The sequence below is a fragment of the Salmo trutta genome, chromosome 9 (assembly GCF_901001165.1).
Source record: "Salmo trutta chromosome 9, fSalTru1.1, whole genome shotgun sequence".
Lineage (NCBI taxonomy): Eukaryota > Metazoa > Chordata > Actinopteri > Salmoniformes > Salmonidae > Salmo > Salmo trutta.
Window position 1 is genome coordinate 22,194,952 of NC_042965.1, and position 20,785 is coordinate 22,215,736.

A 20,785-nucleotide genomic window follows, 5' to 3' on the forward strand; every position below is an offset into this window, starting at 1 on the left:
CATGGAATGTGTTGGGAGGTCATTGACCTGAAACCACAGGAAATGGAACACACATTGTGATAAGCAGACTGTGGGGCAGAAACACACATCAGCAAAAACATCAGTCCTGCAGGCTACCACTGCTTCCCCAATTAAGTATCAGAGTGAATGGTCAAACAACTAGCCTAAACAGTATAACATGACAAACCTGTCTATATCCATCCATGGACTTCCTAGTCTGGAGATCTACCCAACCACGGAGTGCTCTGATCCTGTGAGCACATTGTTATGCAGTCAGTGCAGCATCCTGTTCAACATCCAGCCATTAAAAACCGATTTGGTCCGGGTGCGACAGGATAGCTGAAACCACTTGGCCACGGCTCTGGCTGTGGTGTGTCGCTGAGGGCCATGTGTGTCACGGAGCACAGATAATCTGTGTCCTCTCAGATAGGACATATCGCCCTCAGACAGACAGAACAGGGACATGGCAGGGTCCTATATATCCCCCACACTAAGCCAGCAGCTCAAAATAATTGGATATTTTAATATTGAAGATCTTTGTTGAAACACGCACTAACCATGTAGAGTAGGATCTTAATTTGACCCGTTTCTCACAGCAGGAGAATAATCCTGCAGCAGCATAGTTTAACCAATTGACATGTTATAATTTTAGTCTTCTCACAGTACAGGCCATCACATTAATAAATCAGAGAGCTGCACGCTAGCCAAACTGACAATTACTGATGACCTGAAACCAAGACCAAAAGTCTAAACTAACATCCCAAAGTGTTTCAGTCATTTCACACCAAATCAAATGAACAGCAGTGTTATTGTAGCTAAATCACAGCCTTACTCACAGATAATATATATATCCTCTTACCTTCAGAAGTCAAATAGTAAGTGCTCCGATTGCAGAGGTTTGACTTCTCACACTGAAAGTGCATCATGTGACAGAGCTACTCACTTCCTTCTGCTCCTCAGGCACATATACAATTAAATATCAACTTAAATCCAACTTTGGTTCCACTTTTTTTCTGCTGAATCCATCCTTTCAACTCAGACTGCTGCTCGTGACTTCCGGTGGGGGAAATATCATCATGTCTGAACTCAGTGGATATCACATAATGGATATCACATAATGGATATCACATAATGGATATCACATAATGGATGTCACATAATGGATGTCACATAATGGATGTCACATAATGGATATCACATAATGGATGTCACATAATGGATGTCACATAATGGATATCACATAATGGATATCACATAATGGATGTCACATAATGGATGTCACATAATGGATGTCACATAATGGATATCACAATGATTCAACATGCAAATCAAGCAGATTTAACAGCTGTTGGAGTTGAAATAAATGTTCTGGTTCAGTTTACAGTGTGTGCATGGTTTGGCAAGTGTGACATTTACGTCAAGGTTTCATATGGCTTGAGTCCATTAAATGGAAAGGGGCTACCCACTCCAATCAGGGTCAGATCCGCATCCCTCCAGTCAGGGTGAGATCCGCATCCCTCCAGTCAGGGTCAGATCCGCATCCCTCCAGTCAGGGTCAGATCCGCATCCCTCCAGTCAGGGTCAGATCCCCATCCCTCCAGTCAGGGTCAGATCCGCATCCCTCCAGTCAGGGTCAGATCCGCATCCCTCCAGTCAGGGTCAGATCCGCATCCCTCCAGTCAGGGTCAGATCCGCATCCCTCCAGTCAGGGTCAGATCCCCATCCCTCCAGTCAGGGTCAGATCCGCATCCCTCCAGTCAGGGTCAGATCCCCATCCCTCCAATCAGGGTCAGATCCCCATCCCTCCAATCAGGGTCAGATCCCCATCCCTCCAATCAGGGTCAGATCCCCATCCCTCCAATCAGGGTCAGATCCCCATCCCTCCAATCAGGGTCAGATCCCCATCCCTCCAATCAGGGTCAGATCCCCGCCCCCCTCCTACCACCAGTTGGTGTAAAATGAGATCAAGAGCAGTGGTTGTGGTGACATATCAAATACATCACAAACCTACTGTAGCTATCAGCACATAGCCTACTTATCTACTCCCCCTTTCCTCTGCTTGCACAAAACCATTCAAAAAACTACTACAGGGAAATTTCAGAAGTAGCACTTTTCCACCCCCTCCCTCATCCGCCTCCCTTATCCGCCTCCCTCATCCCTCATCCGCCTCCCTCATCCGCCTCCCTCATCCGCCTCCCTCATCAGCCTCCCTCATCAGCCTCCCTCATCAGCCTCCCTCATCAGCCTCCCTCATCAGCCTCCCTCATCAGCCTCCCTCATCAGCGCCTCCAGTTTAACCAGCTCTAGCAGTGGTTTAATGAGATAGTAAATCCAACAGGGTATGTTTTATTGCCTGTCCAGTAACTTTCAGTTCCCACTCCAATTAATCAACACAGAAATTAACTGCATGCAGAAACAAAAGGCCTTTAGAGAGAAGACAGCTAAATCTATGATAAAAGTGTAGACTTCTCCACACAGACATAGAACTCTCTAAATGGGGCTGAACTTTTTACAAAGCTTCAGCTGAGCAAACACAGCCCATCATTTCCTCACAGTATCAGTTCAGGCCATGTTTAAAAAGATCATGTGCCCTGGGTACACTATCCCACCTGCTTGTGACCCATGTTATGGGAACATTCTCCATGTGTCAGAAACACATTACCACAGAAATAACAGTCTCTGTCCCAGACAAAACAAAGCTATCTATTGTCAAACATACAACAACAAAAAACATGAACACATCAAAGCCAAGCAGCATAGTAGAAGAGAGACACACAAACCTTGTCTGATTGTCTGTGTAGCGTCTGGCCCCTGTAAGAGCATGTCTTGTTTTGTGGAGGTAGAGGGGGCTCTGGCATTCGCCTCTGGGCTCACATCCCTGGGCTGGGAGGGTCTAGGGAGGTTTGGGGAGGGGGCAAGACTATTCCTGTCCCCCCCCCAGCCCAGATCCGGTATCACTCCTTCAGCACTGACCACTCCTTTCCTCTGCCCTCTAGTCCACTATAATACCACATGGCCTATGGAAATGACTCTCTGTGGTCATGGTAACCATGACTAACCATGAGCCATGGTAACCATGAGCTACTGTAGTTCCGATGCTAACAACCCCACCGCACATATCTAACATACTGTAACTGGATGGGTGGCATGATACGTCACTGCTAGAAAGAGGTAACGCCTAAGAAGAGCTTCCCTTTGTCGTCACATTTGCAAGAGCATTTGAGAATCTAAAGCACATCACTACAGTAATTACGCAAATCAAAATCCAATCAAAATCCGCTGACCTGTGTCATTCCTGTCACATCTACTGTATCATGCCATAGCACTGAGAATGATGGTCACTCTACACAGTACCCTATGCCATGTAAAAGGCTTCTGCACATAGTGCATTCAGAAAGTATTCAGACTGGATTAAATGGATTAAAGTGTTCCCCCCCCTTCTTCAATCTACACACAATACCCCATAATGACAAAGCAAAAACAGCTTTACATTTTTTGTCAAATTAAATAAAAAAGAAAAAACTGTAATATGACATTTACATAAGTATTCAGACCCTTTACTCAGAACTTTGTTGAAGCACCTTTGGCCTCGATTACAGCCTCAAATCTTCTAGGTATGATGCTACAAGCTTGGCACACCTGCATTTGGGGAGTTTCTAAAATTCTTCTCTCCAGATCCTCTCAAGCGCTGTCAAGTTGGATGGGGAGTGTCGCTGCACAGCTATTTTCAGGTCTCTCTAGAGATGTTCGATCAGGTTCAAGTCCGGGCTCTGACTGGACCACTCAAGGACATTCAGAGACTTGTTCCAAAGCCACTACTGAGTTGTCTTGGCTGTGTGCTTAGGGTCGTTGTCCTGTTGGAAGGTGAACCTTCACCCCAGTCTGAGGTCCTGAGCGCTCTGGAACAGGTGTTTATCAAGGATCTCTCCGTACTTTGCTCTGTTCATCTTTCCCTTGATCCTGACTAGTCTCCCAGTCCCTGCCGCTGAAAAACATCCCCACAGCATGATACTGCCACCACCATGCTTCACCGTAGGGATGATGCCAGGTTTCCTCCAGACGTGACACTTGGCATTCAGGCCAAAGAGTTTAACCCTGGTTTCATCAGATCAGAGAATCTTGTTTCTCATGGTCTGAGTCCTTTAGGTGCCTCTTGGCAAATTCCAAGCTGGCTGTCATATGCGTTTTACTGAGGAGTGGCTTCCGTCTGGCCACTCTACCATAAAGGCCTGATTGGTGGAATGCTGTAGTGATCGTTGTCCTTCTGGAAGGTTCTCCCATCTCCACAGAGGAACTCTGGAGCTCTGTCAGAGTGACCATCGGGTTCTTGGTCACCTCCCTGACCAAGGCCCTTCTCCCCCGATTGCTCAGTTTGGCCAGGCGGCCAGCTCTAGTAAGAGTCTTGGTGGTTCCAAACTTCTCCCATTTAAGAATGATGGAGGCCACTGTGTTCTTGGGGACCTTCAATGCTGCAGAAATGTTTTGGTACCCTTCCCCAGATCTGTGTCGACACAAACCTCTCTCGGAGCTCTACGGACAATTCCTTCGACCTCATGGCTTGGTTTTTGCTCTGTCAACTGTGGGACCTTATATCTACAGGTATGTGCCTTTCCAAATCAAGTCCAATCAATTGAATTTACCACAGGTGAACTCCAATCAAGTTGTAGAAACAGCTCAAGAATGATCAATGGAAACAGGAGGCACCTGAGCTTAATTTTGAGTCTCATAGAAAAGGGCCCGAATACCTATGTAAATAAAGTATCTGTTTTTTATTTTTTATAAATTTGGAGATTTTTTTTTAATCCTGTTTTCGTTTTGTCATTAAAGGATAGTGTGTAGATTGATGAGAAAAATCTTAATTTAATCACTTTTAGAATATGGCTGTAACGTAACAACATTTAGAAAACTTCAAGGGGTCTGAATACTTTCCGAACCCACTGTATATCTAACATACAGCCAACCCAACTGCCTATGGACGGTTGTGGAAAGAATCTGCCCGGTGTGTAGTCTCAGTAGATCGCCGCTGGACATAGACCAACTTCTATATTTCAATAGGGACCTGAGTTGGGGAAAAAAAACAACCTAACGTATCATCCGTAGTTAGCTAGCTTTATTTGGATCGATGTGTAGAAGCCTTAAGTCTCACTACTCACATTGATCATAGCATTCGAGGTGATGCGGAAGAGGGTGGCTCGCTCGTTGACGCCCTTGATCTTCTCTCCTCCCTCCACGGGGACTCTCAGCGCCTCGAGTTCACTCAGAGAGCGCTGCAGGGCCGCCCCATGCTTGGCGATTAGGTCGTTACATGTGCTGAGGTCATCAAGCTTGCTGATCAGGGTCTTCAGAGTGCCCTGGATCCCCTCACTGCGGTCTGACTGGGTCGTGGGCTCCTCGTCCCCTGAGTCATCTGCAGAGGAAAGATCAGAGTTCAGATAAGAGGAGACTTTAAATAAAGGAGGGAAATCAAGGATGCATGGTCCTCACCACAGACATGGAAAACTAAATCAAACATTAGAAAGACATTAGCACTTCTTAATGCTATTTGGAGTACATTCCCCTAAAATGTAAACTCCATATTCTAAGCCCAATACCAGTGGCTGCATGAACTCATGCATCCATCTACCTTTATTGATTGCTCTCTAAGAAATGAGTTGGTTTCCCAAGTTAGAGCAATCGATAATCTCACCATTCAATGACCCACTCACGAGACATATAAAATGGAGGACACTGCAGTAGGCTCACCAGCAGCAGAGTCAGTGTTAAATTCATACAGAGAGGCAGCCAACAGATGACCCTCAATATATTATTGGAGGTCCTAATGAGCCAAATCTATGGTCGACGGATTGCTTTGCTTCATTACAGATTCATCACATTCCAAGAGATATACACATGCACAAGTTTGCATCTAAAATACACAGGGTCATTTATGACTTAGCTATGAAGAAATTCAGAGACACTATGAAAAAATACATTAAATAGTCATTACTGCCACTGATAAAATGTGTGCTGGGGCTGGATTTTACAGCTGGTTTTCACTTACTAACACACACACACACACACACACACACACACACACACACACACACACACACACACACACACCCCTACCTCTCTCTTAATGGCCCCTTTCCAGAGACAGACACTGGTGAAACCCTCGGAAGCAGAACAAATGTATTTAAGCCGAGTCAGGCCATTTACATGAGGCAGTCTTCCATTCCCTCAGTGGGCCCCTGCTCTGCTCTGCTGCAGTGGTGACTGCAGGGCAGTGTGTCCGCAGTGGAAGGTTACTCGGGACCACTCTGAACATACAGTATGAGAACAGTGTGTCTGCAGTGGAAGGTTACTCGGGACCACTCTGAACATACAGTATGAGAACAGTGTGTCTGCAGTGGAAGGTTACTCGGGACCACTCTGAACATACAGTATGAGAACAGTGTGTCTGCAGTGGAAGGTTACTCGGGACCACTCTGAACATACAGTATGAGAACAGTGTGTCCGCAGTGGAAGGTTACTCGGGACCACTCTGAACATACAGTATGAGAACAGTGTGTCTGCAGTGGAAGGTTACTCGGGACCCCTCTGAACATACAGTATGAGAACAGTGTGTCGGCGTCTGTCCAAACATTACAGACTCTTACTGGGAACAGAAATACCCCCCAGGTCAGGCACAGAACCAGAAATAGCCCACATCCAGGCATTATGGCACATCTCCTGGGATCTGAGGGATTTCACATTGCAATGACCCTGGTGATGGTCATATAAACATCAACGGTCAGTTTAGTAAAGAGACCTCCCACACAACATACTGTGTGACTTGATCAGAGACAGGTGTGTTAGTCTGTTAGAGAGCAACCACATCTTGACCATGCGTTTCCACAAACAAAAACCCTTTAAATGTCAGGGCAGAACACATGATTTACTGAGGCAAATCAGGAAAAATCTGACATTTGTTCTATAGTCCAGAAGTGGCATGGATCAAACTGATTCTCCACCATTTTCTCAACCCAAGATGCACAAAGTGACAGTGGATCTTACTTTTATGGAAATTGGTTTGAAGATGATACACACTACTATAAGGGTAACATAACGCACCGGTAAAACGTATGTGTGCATGGTACGGTGGCAGGGGGTGCATGTACATTTGTGTGTTTGAGTTACAAGCTATACACCGAGTGTACAAAACATTAAGAACACCTGCTCTTTCCATGACAGGCTGACCAGGAGAATCCAGGTGAAAGCTATGATCCCTTATTGATGTCACTTGTTAAATCAACTTCAATCAGAGTCAAGGGTAGAAGACAGGTTACAGAAGGATTTTTAAGCCTTTAGACAATTGAGACATGGATTGTGTATGCCTGTCATTCAGAAGGTGAATGGGCAAGACACAATATTTAAGTGCCTTTCAACGGGATAAGATAGTAGATGCCAAGCAAACCGGTTTGAGTCAAGAACTGCAAAGATGCAGGGTTTTTCAAGCTCAACAGTTTTCCGTGTGTATCAAGAATGGTCCATCACCCAAAGGACATCCGGACAACTTGACACAAGTGTGGGAAGCATTGCAGTCAACATGGGCCAGCATCCCTGTGGGACGCTTTCGACACCTTGTAGGGTACACGCCCCGACAAATTTAGGCTGTTCTGAGGCAAAAGGGGGGCTTAATACATTAGGAAGGTGTTCTTAATGTTTTGTATACTCGGTGTATATAGGAAGTAAAATGTATCTTTTCACGAGTGCAACAGCAGACATGACTTATTGTAGTGAGTTAAATAAAGGAGGTGATGTATCATCGCCCTCAAGACGAGAGTGTTGGACGCTGGAGCCTATGAAACCGGCCTCTACTGCTCTGGCAGGTTTATGAGTAGATGGGAGGGTCTTTCACATTTTTGAAAGGAATGTAGCTTCTCTTAAGATGAGGAGTGGGACGTTATTGATTTAGCCTAGAATCCATCTAGAAGGATCAGGAAACCCACCATCACCCCAGGTTAGAGGACGACATGGAGAATCATTTTCTCAAACTCTCTCTGAAGAATGACTGTTCAATTCAGATCATTTTCACAACCTTTCAGCTCTTCTTCGACCACCTTCCTCCTCTTCACTTTCCATCTACTCTCGCATAGCTCTGTTGTATTCTTTCTTGCCGTCTCACTCTCCCTTCTTTAGACTATTCCTGCATATACATCTATTGTCTGTCTGCCAGTCCTCTTCTGTTATTCCTCTCCTCCTCCTCCTCTTCATCTGTTATATCAGGGAGTAATCCTGCACAGCCTAGGGTGGTGATTAGAATGTTCCAAGCATGTCACTTGAATGTGAAAGTGTCAGTTTAACAGCTAGCAAAGGAAGCTGTCATAGAGGCCATTCTACTTCCACATTCCCACTAGCAACATGTCAGCTCTCTCTCTGACCTCACAGAGGAAGTGACTAACACTACTGAGAAACACATTTACAACATGTAGGCCTACATCAGTGACGCCAAAAATCATCACATGCTGCACACACTACTGACAACAAAGCCTGAAAGGCACTACTACCCGTTTCCACTTCTACACAGGCATAGCCGAGTCATAAAGACAGCAGCACCAGGAGCAGTGAGAACCAGGCAGTGGAGTGTATTAAAGTGAATCATTCCCAGTCCCAGGCTAGCGGGCTGGAGGTCTGCGGACAGTCTAGAGCCTTGGCAATTACTCCACAATCTGACCTGGCAGAATGACATGCTACCAACAGACAGTTGCTCATCAAATAACAACAAGAAATGGCAACCACATCAACAGGCATTCATGATAAACCAAGACCAAATACGATACAGAGAGCCAGGGACAAGTCACACAATCGATTACAAAAATAACTCATCTCCTAACTGTTTGGTAGTGCTAAAGAGACTGAACAATGACAACACAAGATGTCTCTCTTCGTGCTAATCAAATGTCCTCCAGTAATCCATAAAGAGGGGGAAACCAACCCTCCTATTTGAAAGGGGAGACATCCTGGAAGAGGGAGGAGAGAAAAGAGAGGAGGGAGAGAGAGGTAAAACACCACAAGAAAGGAAGACGAGGGCACTCACCATGTTTGCACCCTTGGGCCTCCATCTTCACCCAGTGGGTTGTGACCAGTAAGCAAGCACAACCAGCATAGACAGCCAGAGACTGACTGCTCTGACTAGGTGATGTAATGCGTGAGCGTGCTGAATGGCCACGCTGTGTGCAGGAGCACAGAGACACAAAACTGTCCAGCCAGAGGAAAAGACAAAAGCAGGCAGAGCTTCCGTAGACAGTCCAGCCCTGCACCAACAGAGATGGGAGCCCAGAATGACCCTCCCCATGACCATCTCCCAGACCTGGAATTGAATTATAATTAGAGCAGTTAGGCTCAGTTAGCGCAGGAGGCACCACAGAGAGAGAGAGGGAACAGTAGGACTGTTTGGCGAGGCACGGCGTCACTCACCGCCTTCTATAGGATGTATACTAACTAGTAGTGGCCTATAGGACACATTAGGGTAGAGCAGAGACATATAGAGGAGAGGAAGCATGGCAGAGACATCCCCCAGGATCCTTAATATAGCCTCCAGAACACAACTCTGCAACCCAAGAGGGACTGCCCTATGCAACCCTCCAACACCATCCCATCCTCCTCTCTTTATGTAGCAGCAAGGTATGCCTTGGCACTTGGCACTTGGCATGGCTGCCACTACAGCAATGCCGCTCATCCTGATCCACAGTGTTAAAGTCATCCACATTCAGTTAACTGCCAAAATAATGGAAACACTTGAGTAAATAGGGATACAAAGTATATTGAAAGCAGGTGCTTCACTACAGGTGTGGTTCCTGAGTTAATTAAGCAATTAACATCCCATCATGCTTAGGGTTATGTATAAAATGCTGGGTAGGCCATTATTTTGGCTACAATGCCCCCATCCATAGAGCACAAGTGCTCACTGAATGGTTTGGTCACTGAATGGTTGGATGAGCATGAAAACGATGTAAACTATATGCCATGGCCGTCTCAGTCACCAGATGTCAACCCAATTAAACACTTATGGGAGATTCTGGAGCGACGCCTGAGACAGCATTTTCCACAACCATTAACAAAACACCAAATCCTGGAATTTCTCGTGGAAGAATCCCTCCAATGAGTTCCATGCCAAGGTGTATTGAAGCTGTTCAGGTGGTTCGTAGTGTCCAATGCCCTATTAAGAGACTTTATGTCGGTGTTTCCTTTATTTTGGCAGTTACAGACTGAAATTACAGCTGAGCGAAGCAGGCAGGGTAACGTCAGGACATCCCAAGATGAGAGGCCTAAGTGGGGCTGCAGGGAAGGAATAAATAGACCAGCAGGCAGGAACAGGATATGGCCAGGGTATGATCAGACTGGGCTTAAACTGTTTATGAGGAGAAAATAAATGTATTAAGTCTGTATTAACTTTTAACTGTCCATGTTGCTATACAGATATCATTTTAGGCCAGGGCTACCGAAATTGTTGCTTTGCCGTGATTGGTTGTAGGTCACTAATAGGCCTCTACTATTGGCTGACATAGCCTATATCACTCACTAAAGGAGGCGGTAGAGAATGAGTTTGGGACAGGTAGTTGAGGCAGGTAAATTGTAGAAGTTTAGAGAGGAGGTAGAGTATTCACAACTCACTGCCAAGGACTTCACCAGCCAAGTGATGGCACTTAAAAATAAACTGTCACATGCACCAAGGACTATGCCTATGTGTTTAATGGATAATCTGCTTACAGCAGGTTGTCTGCATAACTAATTGCCATTCCAGCACCTCCGGGCCCCCGGCATGCAGTCTCTGAATCCATAACAAAGTCAAACCACCCTACCATCATCAGTACACTCACCTCATAGCTAATGGGGAGGCTGCCTGCTGGGAACACAAACACTGCCTTCATGGGGTGAAATCACAGAGGAGAGGAGTACTGGTATTCTTTGGATAATAAGAGCTAGGACATTAGGATGGGGAGAAACTAAAGCTGGAATGTTTTTAGCTGTTACACAGAAGGGGACTTCATTTGGTAGTGAGCCAGAGGTGAAGTTGTCATGATGATCATCTATCAAACATACAGAGGAAATGAAATGAAATATAAAACAAAGGAAGGGCATTTCAAACAACATTAGATTACAGGATATGAGTGGCTGATCAGTGAACCAATCAGAAATACAAGACACATGGCATGGCTTGCAGCCCCAGGGTACACAGAGAGTTGTGTGGGGGGTTAATGGTAATCTTCTGCAGGTAATGAGGAGCTGTGCTGTGATGGTGCAGTGTACTGCTACACCCAGTGTCGTGCTCAGCCCCCCCCCCACCCCTCGGAATGCACAGGACAACGGATGTGGTGGGACGGCTCTCCTTAGCAAGGTCGACGACACAGAGCGAGAGAATCAATAATCACATGAGTCACGACTCAAGGGCGACGTGTCATCCTCCTCCCCACACCTCAGAGAACACCTATTACAGAGACCAATAGAAAGCTGAGGCTCCCTCTACTGCTCTGATTTTATGCCTCAATTTCAGCCGATCTTGATGTCTATGATCTTCCTGTAAAAAAACCTAGTCGTTACACATCACGTAAACCCACTACTAAATGTACAATAACCTGTACCTTCCACATCCTTCTTAGCATGCAAACTGCTAATTTCTCACGTCTGGTCTGACAGAGAGCGAGAAAGAAAGAGAGAGAAAGAGAAAGAGAGAGAGAGAGAGAGAGAGAGAGAGAGAGAGAGAGAGAGAGAGAGAGAGAGAGAGAGAGAGAGAGAGAGAGAGAGAGAGAGAGTGAGAGAAAGAGATGTGTAATTAGGAGAGCAGTGCAGTACTACTAAACTGACAGACCCAGTCAGATCAGTGGTCTGGCTCAGGGTACATCCATGAGCATGGAGATCTGCTCTACCCCAGGAGCATGCATGGAGTCATGCAGGAAGCCTGTCTCTGTGTGTTAACACTGATATTCACACACCAAACAGACAGAGGGAAGACAGCTGTACTTTAGTCTCTGGGTGGCCTAGACATAGAATGATGGGATAGTGATGAGGTAATAATGAGATAATTATTAACAGTTCATCATAATAAATAATGTGAAGAATCACATCCTCACTGCATAAATCATATAATGGCGTGTATGTTTATAAGATACAGTACCAAATACCATATTAAGTGACCCTAATCAGTAATCAATGCATTGTTTTGCAGAGAACCCATTACAATTAGTGGCAGGAGCATTGGGCCAGTAACCGAAAGGTCGCTGGTTCGAGCCGACAAGCTGAAAATCGGTCAATGTGCCCTTGAGCAAGGCACTTAACGCTAATTGCTATTGTAAGTCGATCTGGATAAGAGCTTCTGCTAAATGACTAAAATGTAAAAATGTAAATGATCCCACTTCAGAAATCCTATCAGATCCCATCTCCGCTCAGCTCCATATACAGTATATACCAAGTACAGTCTCAAGCTATTCTACCACATCCAGCTCAGCTCCATATACAGAATATACCAAGTACAGTCTCAAGCTATTCTACCTCATCCAGCCCAGCTCCATATACAGTATATACCAAGTACAGTCTCAAGCTATTCTACCACATCCAGCTCAGCTCCATATACAGTATATACCAAGTACAGTCTCAAGCTATTCTACCACATCCAGCTCAGCTCCATATACAGTATATACCAAGTACAGTCTCAAGCTATTCTACCACATCCAGCTCAGCTCCATATACAGTATATACCAAGTACAGACTCAAGCTATTCTACCTCATCCAGCTCAGCTCCATATACAGTATATACCAAGTACAGTCTCAAGCTATTCTACCACATCCAGCTCAGCTCCATATACAGTATATACCAAGTACAGTCTCAAGCTATTCTACCTCATCCAGCTCAGCTCCATATACAGTATATACCAAGTACAGTCTCAAGCTATTCTACCTCATCCAGCTCAGCTCCATATACAGTATATACCAAGTACAGACTCAAGCTATTCTACCTCATCCAGCTCAGCTCCATATACAGTATATACCAAGTACAGTCTCAAGCTATTCTACCTCATCCAGCTCAGCTCCATATACAGTATATACCAAGTACAGTCTCAAGCTATTCTACCTCATCCAGCTCAGCTCCATATACAGTATATACCAAGTACAGTCTCAAGCTATTCTACCTCATCCAGCTCAGCTCCATATACAGTATATACCAAGTACAGTCTCAAGCTATTCTACCACATCCAGCTCAGCTCCATATACAGTATATACCAAGTACAGTCTCAAGCTATTCTACCTCATCCAGCTCAGCTCCATATACAGTATATACCAAGTACAGTCTCAAGCTATTCTACCTCATCCAGCTCAGCTCCATATACAGTATATACCAAGTACAGTCTCAAGCTATTCTACCACATCCAGCTCAGCTCCATATACAGTATATACCAAGTACAGTCTCAAGCTATTCTACCTCATCCAGCTCAGCTCCATATACAGTATATACCAAGTACAGTCTCAAGCTATTCTACCTCATCCAGCTCAGCTCCATATACAGTATATACCAAGTACAGTCTCAAGCTATTCTACCTCATCCAGCTCAGCTCCATATACAGTATATACCAAGTACAGACTCAAGCTATTCTACCACATCCAGCTCAGCTCCATATACAGTATACACCAAGTACAGACTCAAGCTATTCTACCTCATTCAGCTCAGCTCACATCCCAAACCACACGCACACCTGAGGTTAAAGGAGGCCATGGATGGAGAAATGGTGCATTGGTAGGTAATGCATAACTACCCATGAAATCTGGAGAGTAGGTTATATTTAGTAGTACCGACGGACTAGTATGTACTTGTGTGTCTGTCTGTTTTTAGAGTAGTCAGATTCATCAAGGAGAAGAGAGCCACAGGGAGCTGAGCGAGGGAGTTTGAGAGAAAGAGAATAGAGGAGTGGGAGAGAGAGAGCGAGAGAGAGAGAGAGCGTTAGAGTGAGTGACCAGATAGAGGAGAGAGAGGATAGAGGAGAGAGAGGATAGAGGAGAGAGAGGAGAGAGAGGATAGAGGAGAGAGAGGATAGAGAGAGGGGCGAGAGGGGAGAGGGGAGAGGGGAGAGAGAGGATAGAGGGGAGAGAGGATAGAGGGGAGAGAGGTTAGAGGGGAGAGATGATAGAGGGGAGAGATGATAGAGGGGAGAGATGATAGAGGGGAGAGATGATAGAGGGGAGAGATGATAGAGGGGAGAGAGGATAGAGGGGAGAGAGATAGAGAGAGGGGTGAGAGATAGAGAGAGGGGTGAGAGATAGAGAGAGGGGTGAGAGGGGAGAGGGGAGAGAGAGGATAGAGGGGAGAGAGGATAGAGGGGAGAGAGGTTAGAGGGGAGAGAGGATAGAGGGGAGAGAGGATAGAGGGGAGAGATGATAGAGGGGAGAGATGAAAGAGGGGAGAGATGATAGAGAGAGGAGAGAGGAGAGAAGAGAGAGAGGGGAGAGGGGAGAGAGGATAGAGGAGAGAGAGGATAGAGGAGAGAGAGGAGAGAGGAGAGACGATAGAGGGGAGAGAGGATAGAGGATAGAGGAGAGAGGGAAGAGAGGATAGAGGGGAGAGGATAGAGGAGAGAGGGAAGAGAGGAGAGAAGAGAGAGGGGAGAGAGGATAGAGGAGAGATGGGAGAGAGGATAGGGGGGGAAGAGAGGATAGGGGAGAGAGGAGAGAGAGAAGGGAGAGAGGAGAGAGAGGAGAGAGAGGAGCGAGGATAGATGATAGAGGGGAGAGGATAGGGGAGAGAGGGGAGAGAGGAGAGAGGAAAGAGGAGAGAGAGGAGAGAGGGAAGAGAGGAGAGGAGGAGAGGAGAGGAGAGAGGGGATAGAGGGGAGAGAGGGGAGAGAGGATAGAGGGGAGAGAGGATAGAGGGGAGAGAGGATAGAGAGGATAGAGGGGAGAGGATAGAGGGGAGAGAGGAGAGAGGGGAGAGAGGATAGAGGGGGAGAGAGGAGAGAGGGGAGAGGGAAGAGAGGAGAGAGGAGAGAGGAGAGAGGGAAGAGAGGAGAGAGGAGAGACGATAGAGGGGAGAGAGGATAGAGGATAGAGGAGAGAGGGAAGAGAGGAGAGAGGAGAGAGGGAAGAGAGGATAGAGGATAGAGGAGAGAGGGAAGATAGGAGAGAGGAGAGAGGGAAGAGAGGAGAGACGATAGAGGATAGAGGGGAGAGAGGAGAGAGGGGATAGAGGAGAGAGAGGATAGAGGGGAGAGAGGAGAGAGGGGATAGAGGAGAGAGGGGATAGAGGGGAGAGAGGATAGAGGATAGAGGAGAGAGGGAAGAGAGGAGAGAGGAGAGAGGGAAGAGAGGATAGAGGAGAGAGGGAAGATAGGAGAGAGGAGAGAGGGAAGAGAGGAGAGACGATAGAGGAGAGAGAGGATAGAGGGGAGAGAGGAGAGAGGGGATAGAGGAGAGAGAGGATAGAGGGGAGAGAGGAGAGAGGGGATAGAGGAGAGAGGGGATAGAGGGGAGAGAGGATAGAGGATAGAGGAGAGAGGGAAGAGAGATGATAGAGGGGAGAGATGAAAGAGGGGAGAGATGATAGAGAGAGGAGAGAGGAGAGAAGAGAGAGAGGGGAGAGGGGAGAGAGGATAGAGGAGAGAGAGGATAGAGGAGAGAGAGGAGAGAGAGGATAGAGGAGAGAGGGGATAGAGGAGAGAGGGGATAGAGGGGAGAGAGGATAGAGGATAGAGGAGAGAGGGAAGAGAGGAGAGAGGAGAGACGATAGAGGAGAGAGGGAAGAGAGGAGAGAAGAGAGAGGGGAGAGAGGATAGAGGAGAGATGGGAGAGAGGATAGGGGAGAGAGGGAAGAGAGGAGAGAAGGGAGAGAGGAGAGAGAGGAGAGAGAGGAGCGAGGATAGATGATAGAGGGGAGAGGATAGGGGAGAGAGGGGAGAGAGGAGAGAGGAAAGAGGAGAGAGAGGAGAGAGGGAAGAGAGGAGAGGAGAGAGGAGAGGAGAGAGGGGATAGAGGGGAGAGAGGGGAGAGAGGATAGAGGGGAGAGAGGATAGAGGGGAGAGAGGATAGAGGGGAGAGAGGATAGAGGGGATAGAGGGGAGAGGATAGAGGGGAGAGAGGATAGAGGGGAGAGAGGATAGAGGGGGAGAGAGGAGAGAGGGGAGAGGGAAGAGAGGAGAGAGGAGAGAGGAGAGAGGGAAGAGAGGAGAGAGGAGAGACGATAGAGGGGAGAGAGGATAGAGGATAGAGGAGAGAGGGAAGAGAGGAGAGAGGAGAGAGGGAAGAGAGGATAGAGGATAGAGGAGAGAGGGAAGATAGGAGAGAGGAGAGAGAGGAGAGACGATAGAGGAGAGAGAGGATAGAGGGGAGAGAGGAGAGAGGGGATAGAGGAGAGAGAGAGGATAGAGGGGAGAGAGGAGAGAGGGGATAGAGGAGAGAGGGGATAGAGGGGAGAGAGGATAGAGGATAGAGGAGAGAGGGAAGAGAGGAGAGAGGAGAGACGATAGAGGGGAGAGAGGATAGAGGATAGAGGAGAGAGGGAAGAGAGGATAGAGGAGAGAGAGGATAGAGGGGAGAGAGGACAGAGGAGAGAGAGGATAGAGGAGAGAGAGGATAGAGGAGAGAGAGGATAGAGGAGAGAGAGGATAGAGGGGAGAGAGGATAGAGGGGAGAGAGGATAGAGGGGAGAGGATAGAGGATAGAGGGGAGAGAGGATAGAGGGGAGAGAGGATAGAGGGGAGAGAGTGCGAGCGGTGTGTCCTGGGCCAGGAGAGGGACGAGAGTGTAATCCTGAGCAGTAATTGCTAACTGGCTGCTGGGCTCCCCTGAGATGCATCAAGTGAAGACAAATGGAGGAGACGGCAGGTTAAACCCAGTAGCACAGCGCCCGGCTCAAAGCAACCAAATTAGGAACTGTGCAGAGCAACCCATCACTGTCCCCCCAACCTCCGCAGTACACTTCTACTAGAATATTCAACACTATATAAGAACAAACCAAGGGGCCACCTAACTCACATTTTACCAGAAAGCAAAAGATCAGCTTTCAATGAAAACAAATGTAAAATGTAATTGTAAAAAAGTGCTGAAAAGGGATGTGAAATAAATCCATATGAATATTTATAGACAGAGGGGCGATATGATATTTCCTGCCTGGCGTTGTAAAGACTCCTATACAAGGAGGGGACATTGTAGAGAGCCAATATGTGGATTGATCCACATCACATTCAAGTTCTGTCACAAATGGCACCCTATAACCTATATAGTGCACTCCTTTTGATCACTCACTCAATCAATCAATCAATCAATCAATCAATCAATCAAATGTATTTATAAAAGCCCTTTTTACATCAGGGCCCTTCAAGGAGTATTGCCCTCTGCTCTCCCTCCCACTCTACAGGCATGGACATTCATTTGTGTTCCTCCTCTAAATGCAAATTCAGCACCTCAGTGGCACCTCCTCGTCCTTGTGAGAGGGCATTCTGGGAAGGGAAAGTGTGGGAGACTGGCCTGGGAACCCACAGTGGTGCTGTAGGGTTCTGCAGCAGGCAGGATGACAGGGTTAATGAGATATAGCCAATCAACAGGCCAGAAGGAAAGTTCATGCAACGACTGTAGATGACGGTCAGTTACACTGAAACAGTCTGTACTGAGTTCTACATGGTTTTATCTGAGAGTAGTAGGGCCAGGACCATACCAGTATCCTGGCAAGGAAAACAGCCCTAATGCTGGAAACAAACATCATTATGTTGTCATTCAGAGTCACAGCAGGTTTTTAAAGGACCAAGAGTTTAGTCTGCTTAGTGTTTTCAGTTATGCTATGGAAAACATATTGCAATACTGGCAGGGGGAAAGTAGATTCATTTCTTACCAGTATGGCGTACCCCCACTATTTATTTTGCTGGCACACCATACCGGACCACCTTACTTTCAACCTTGGACACTGGTATCGTCACAGCCCTAGTAAGTAGCCTTGGACACTGGTATCGTCACAGCCCTAGTAAGTAGCCTTGGATACTGGTATCGTCACAGCCCTAGTAAGTAGCCTTGGACACTGGTATCGTCACAGCCCTAGTAAGTAGCCTTGGACACTGGTATCGTCACGGCCCTAGTAAGTAGCCTTGGACACTGGTATCGTCACAGCCCTAGTAAGTAGCCTTGGATACTGGTATCGTCACAGCCCTAGTAAGTAGCCTTGGATACTGGTATCATCACAGCCCTAGTAAGTAGCCTTGGACACTGGTATCGTCACAGACCTAGTAAGTAGCCTTGGACACTGGTATCGTCACAGCCCTAGTAAGTAGCCTTGGATACTGGTATCGTCACAGCCCTAGTAAGTAGCCTTGGATACTGGTATCATCACAGCCCTAGTAAGTAGCCTTGGACACTGGTATCGTCACAGCCCTAGTAAGTAGCCTTGGACACTGGTATCGTCACGGCCCTAGTAAGTAGCCTTGGATACTGGTATCGTCACAGCCCTAGTAAGTAGCCTTGGATACTGGTATCGTCACAGCCCTAGTAAGTAGCCTTGGACACTGGTATCGTCACGGCCCTAGTAAGTAGCCTTGGATACTAGTATCGTCACAGCCCTAGTAAGTAGCCTTGGATACTGGTATCGTCACGGCCCTAGTAAGTAGCCTTGAATACTGGTATCGTCACGGCCCTAGTAAGTAGCCTTGGATACTGGTATCGTCACAGCCCTAGTAAGTAGCCTTGGATACTGGTATCGTCACAGCCCTAGTAAGTAGCCTTGGATACTGGTATCGTCACAGCCCTAGTAAGTAGCCTTGGACACTGGTATCGTCACGGCCCTAGTAAGTAGCCTTGGACACTGGTATCGTCACAGCCCTAGTAAGTAGCCTTGGACACTGGTATCGTCACAGCCCTAGTAAGTAGCCTTGGATACTGGTATCGTCACAGCCCTAGTAAGTAGCCTTGGACACTGGTATCGTCACAGCCCTAGTAAGTAGCCTTGGACACTGGTATCGTCACAGCCCTAGTAAGTAGCCTTGGATACTGGTATCGTCACAGCCCTAGTAAGTAGCCTTGGATACTGGTATCATCACAGCCCTAGTAAGTAGCCTTGGACACTGGTATCGTCACGGCCCTAGTAAGTAGCCTTGGACACTGGTATCGTCACAGCCCTAGTAAGTAGCCTTGGACACTGGTATCGTCACAGCCCTAGTAAGTAGCCTTGGATACTGGTATCGTCACAGCCCTAGTAAGTAGCCTTGGACACTGGTATCGTCACAGCCCTAGTAAGTAGCCTTGGACACTGGTATCGTCACAGCCCTAGTAAGTAGCCTTGGATACTGGTATCGTCACGGCCCTAGTAAGTAGCCTTGGATACTGGTATCGTCACAGCCCTAGTAAGTAGCCTTGGACACTGGTATCGTCACAGCCCTAGTAAGTAGCCTTGGACACTGGTATCGTCACAGCCCTAGTAAGTAGCCTTGGATACTGGTATCGTCACAGCCCTAGTAAGTAGCCTTGTGCAAGCTGGAACAGCTCATAGGAGCAGGAGACTTACCTGTACGGAACTGCCTGTGTGTGTGATAGACTAGACAAGATGCTAGTCTATGTGTGTGATAGACTAGACAAGATGCTAGTCTGTGTGTGTGATAGACTAGACAAGATGCTAGTCTGTGTGTGTGATAGACTAGACAAGATGCTAGTCTGTGTGTGTGATAGACTAGACAAGATGCTAGTCTGTGTGTGTGATAGACTAGACAAGATGCTAGTCTGTGTGTGTGATAGACTAGACAAGATGCTAGTCTGTGTGTGTGATAGACTAGACAAGATGCTAGTCTGTGTGTGTGATAGACTAGACAAGATGCTAGTCTGTGTGTGTGATAGACTAGACAAGATGCTAGTCTGTGTGTGTGATAGACTAGACAAGATGCTAGTCTATGTGTGTGATAGACTAGACAAGATGCTAGTCTGTGTGTGTGATAGACTAGACAAGATGCTAGTCTATGTGTGTGATAGACTAGACAAGATGCTAGTCTGTGTGTGATAGACTAGACAAGATGCTAGTCTATGTGTGTGATAGACTAGACAAGATGCTAGTCTGTGTGTGTGATAGACTAGACAAGATGCTAGTCTGTGTGTGTGATAGACTAGACAAGATGCTAGTCTGTGTGTGTGATAGACTAGACAAGATGCTAGTCTGTGTGTGTGATAGACTAGACAAGATGCTAGTCTATGTGTGTAATAGACTAGACAAGATGCTAGTCTGTGTGTGTGATAGACTAGACAAGATGCTAGTCTGTGTGTGTGATAGACTAGACAAGATGCTAGTCTGTGTGTGTGATAGACTAGACAAGATGCTAGTCTATGTGTGTGATAGACTAGACAAGATGCTAGTCTGTGTGTGTGATAGACTAGACAAGATGCTAGTCTGTGTGTGTGATAGACTAGACAAGATGCTAGTCTATGTGTGTGATAGACTAGACAAGATGCTAGTCTATCGGAGGGCCTTAGCCCCAATCTACCTCCTTAATGCTGAGTGACAAGCAGAGACGCATCAGGTCCCATTTTTACAGTCTTTGGGGGGAAAAAACAGTGTGTGTGTGTGTGTGTGTGTGTGTGTATGCCGAGCGGAGAGCAGAGATAGTATAGAAAGCCCAGGGCAGGAGCACACAGCTGTCCTACTGAACCATCCCCACCACCTCCAGGGGGAGAGAGGGATAGAGTGAGAGAGAGGGGGATGGAGGGATGGAGAGAAAGAGAGAAAACATGGTCATTGTGCAGTAGAGTCTACGGCAGGGGTAGTTTGGCTACCCTCGTCCTGGAGGGCCGCAAGCACTTCCTGTTTTAGATTTAA

At 46.8% G+C, this 20,785-nt stretch overlaps 1 protein-coding gene across 4 annotated transcripts in view; it reads right to left on the reverse strand.

Annotated features, from left to right (window-relative positions):
- LOC115200191 (oxysterol-binding protein 2) overlaps window positions 1-20,785 on the reverse strand; it is an 82,453-nt gene that overhangs the window by 18,500 nt on the left and 43,168 nt on the right. For all 4 annotated transcript variants that reach the window (XM_029763033.1, XM_029763032.1, XM_029763035.1 and 1 more), the window contains one exon: window positions 5,154-5,407. In XM_029763033.1, the coding sequence (XP_029618893.1) occupies window positions 5,154-5,407 (254 nt within the window). The remainder of the gene's footprint in view (window positions 1-5,153; window positions 5,408-20,785) is intronic.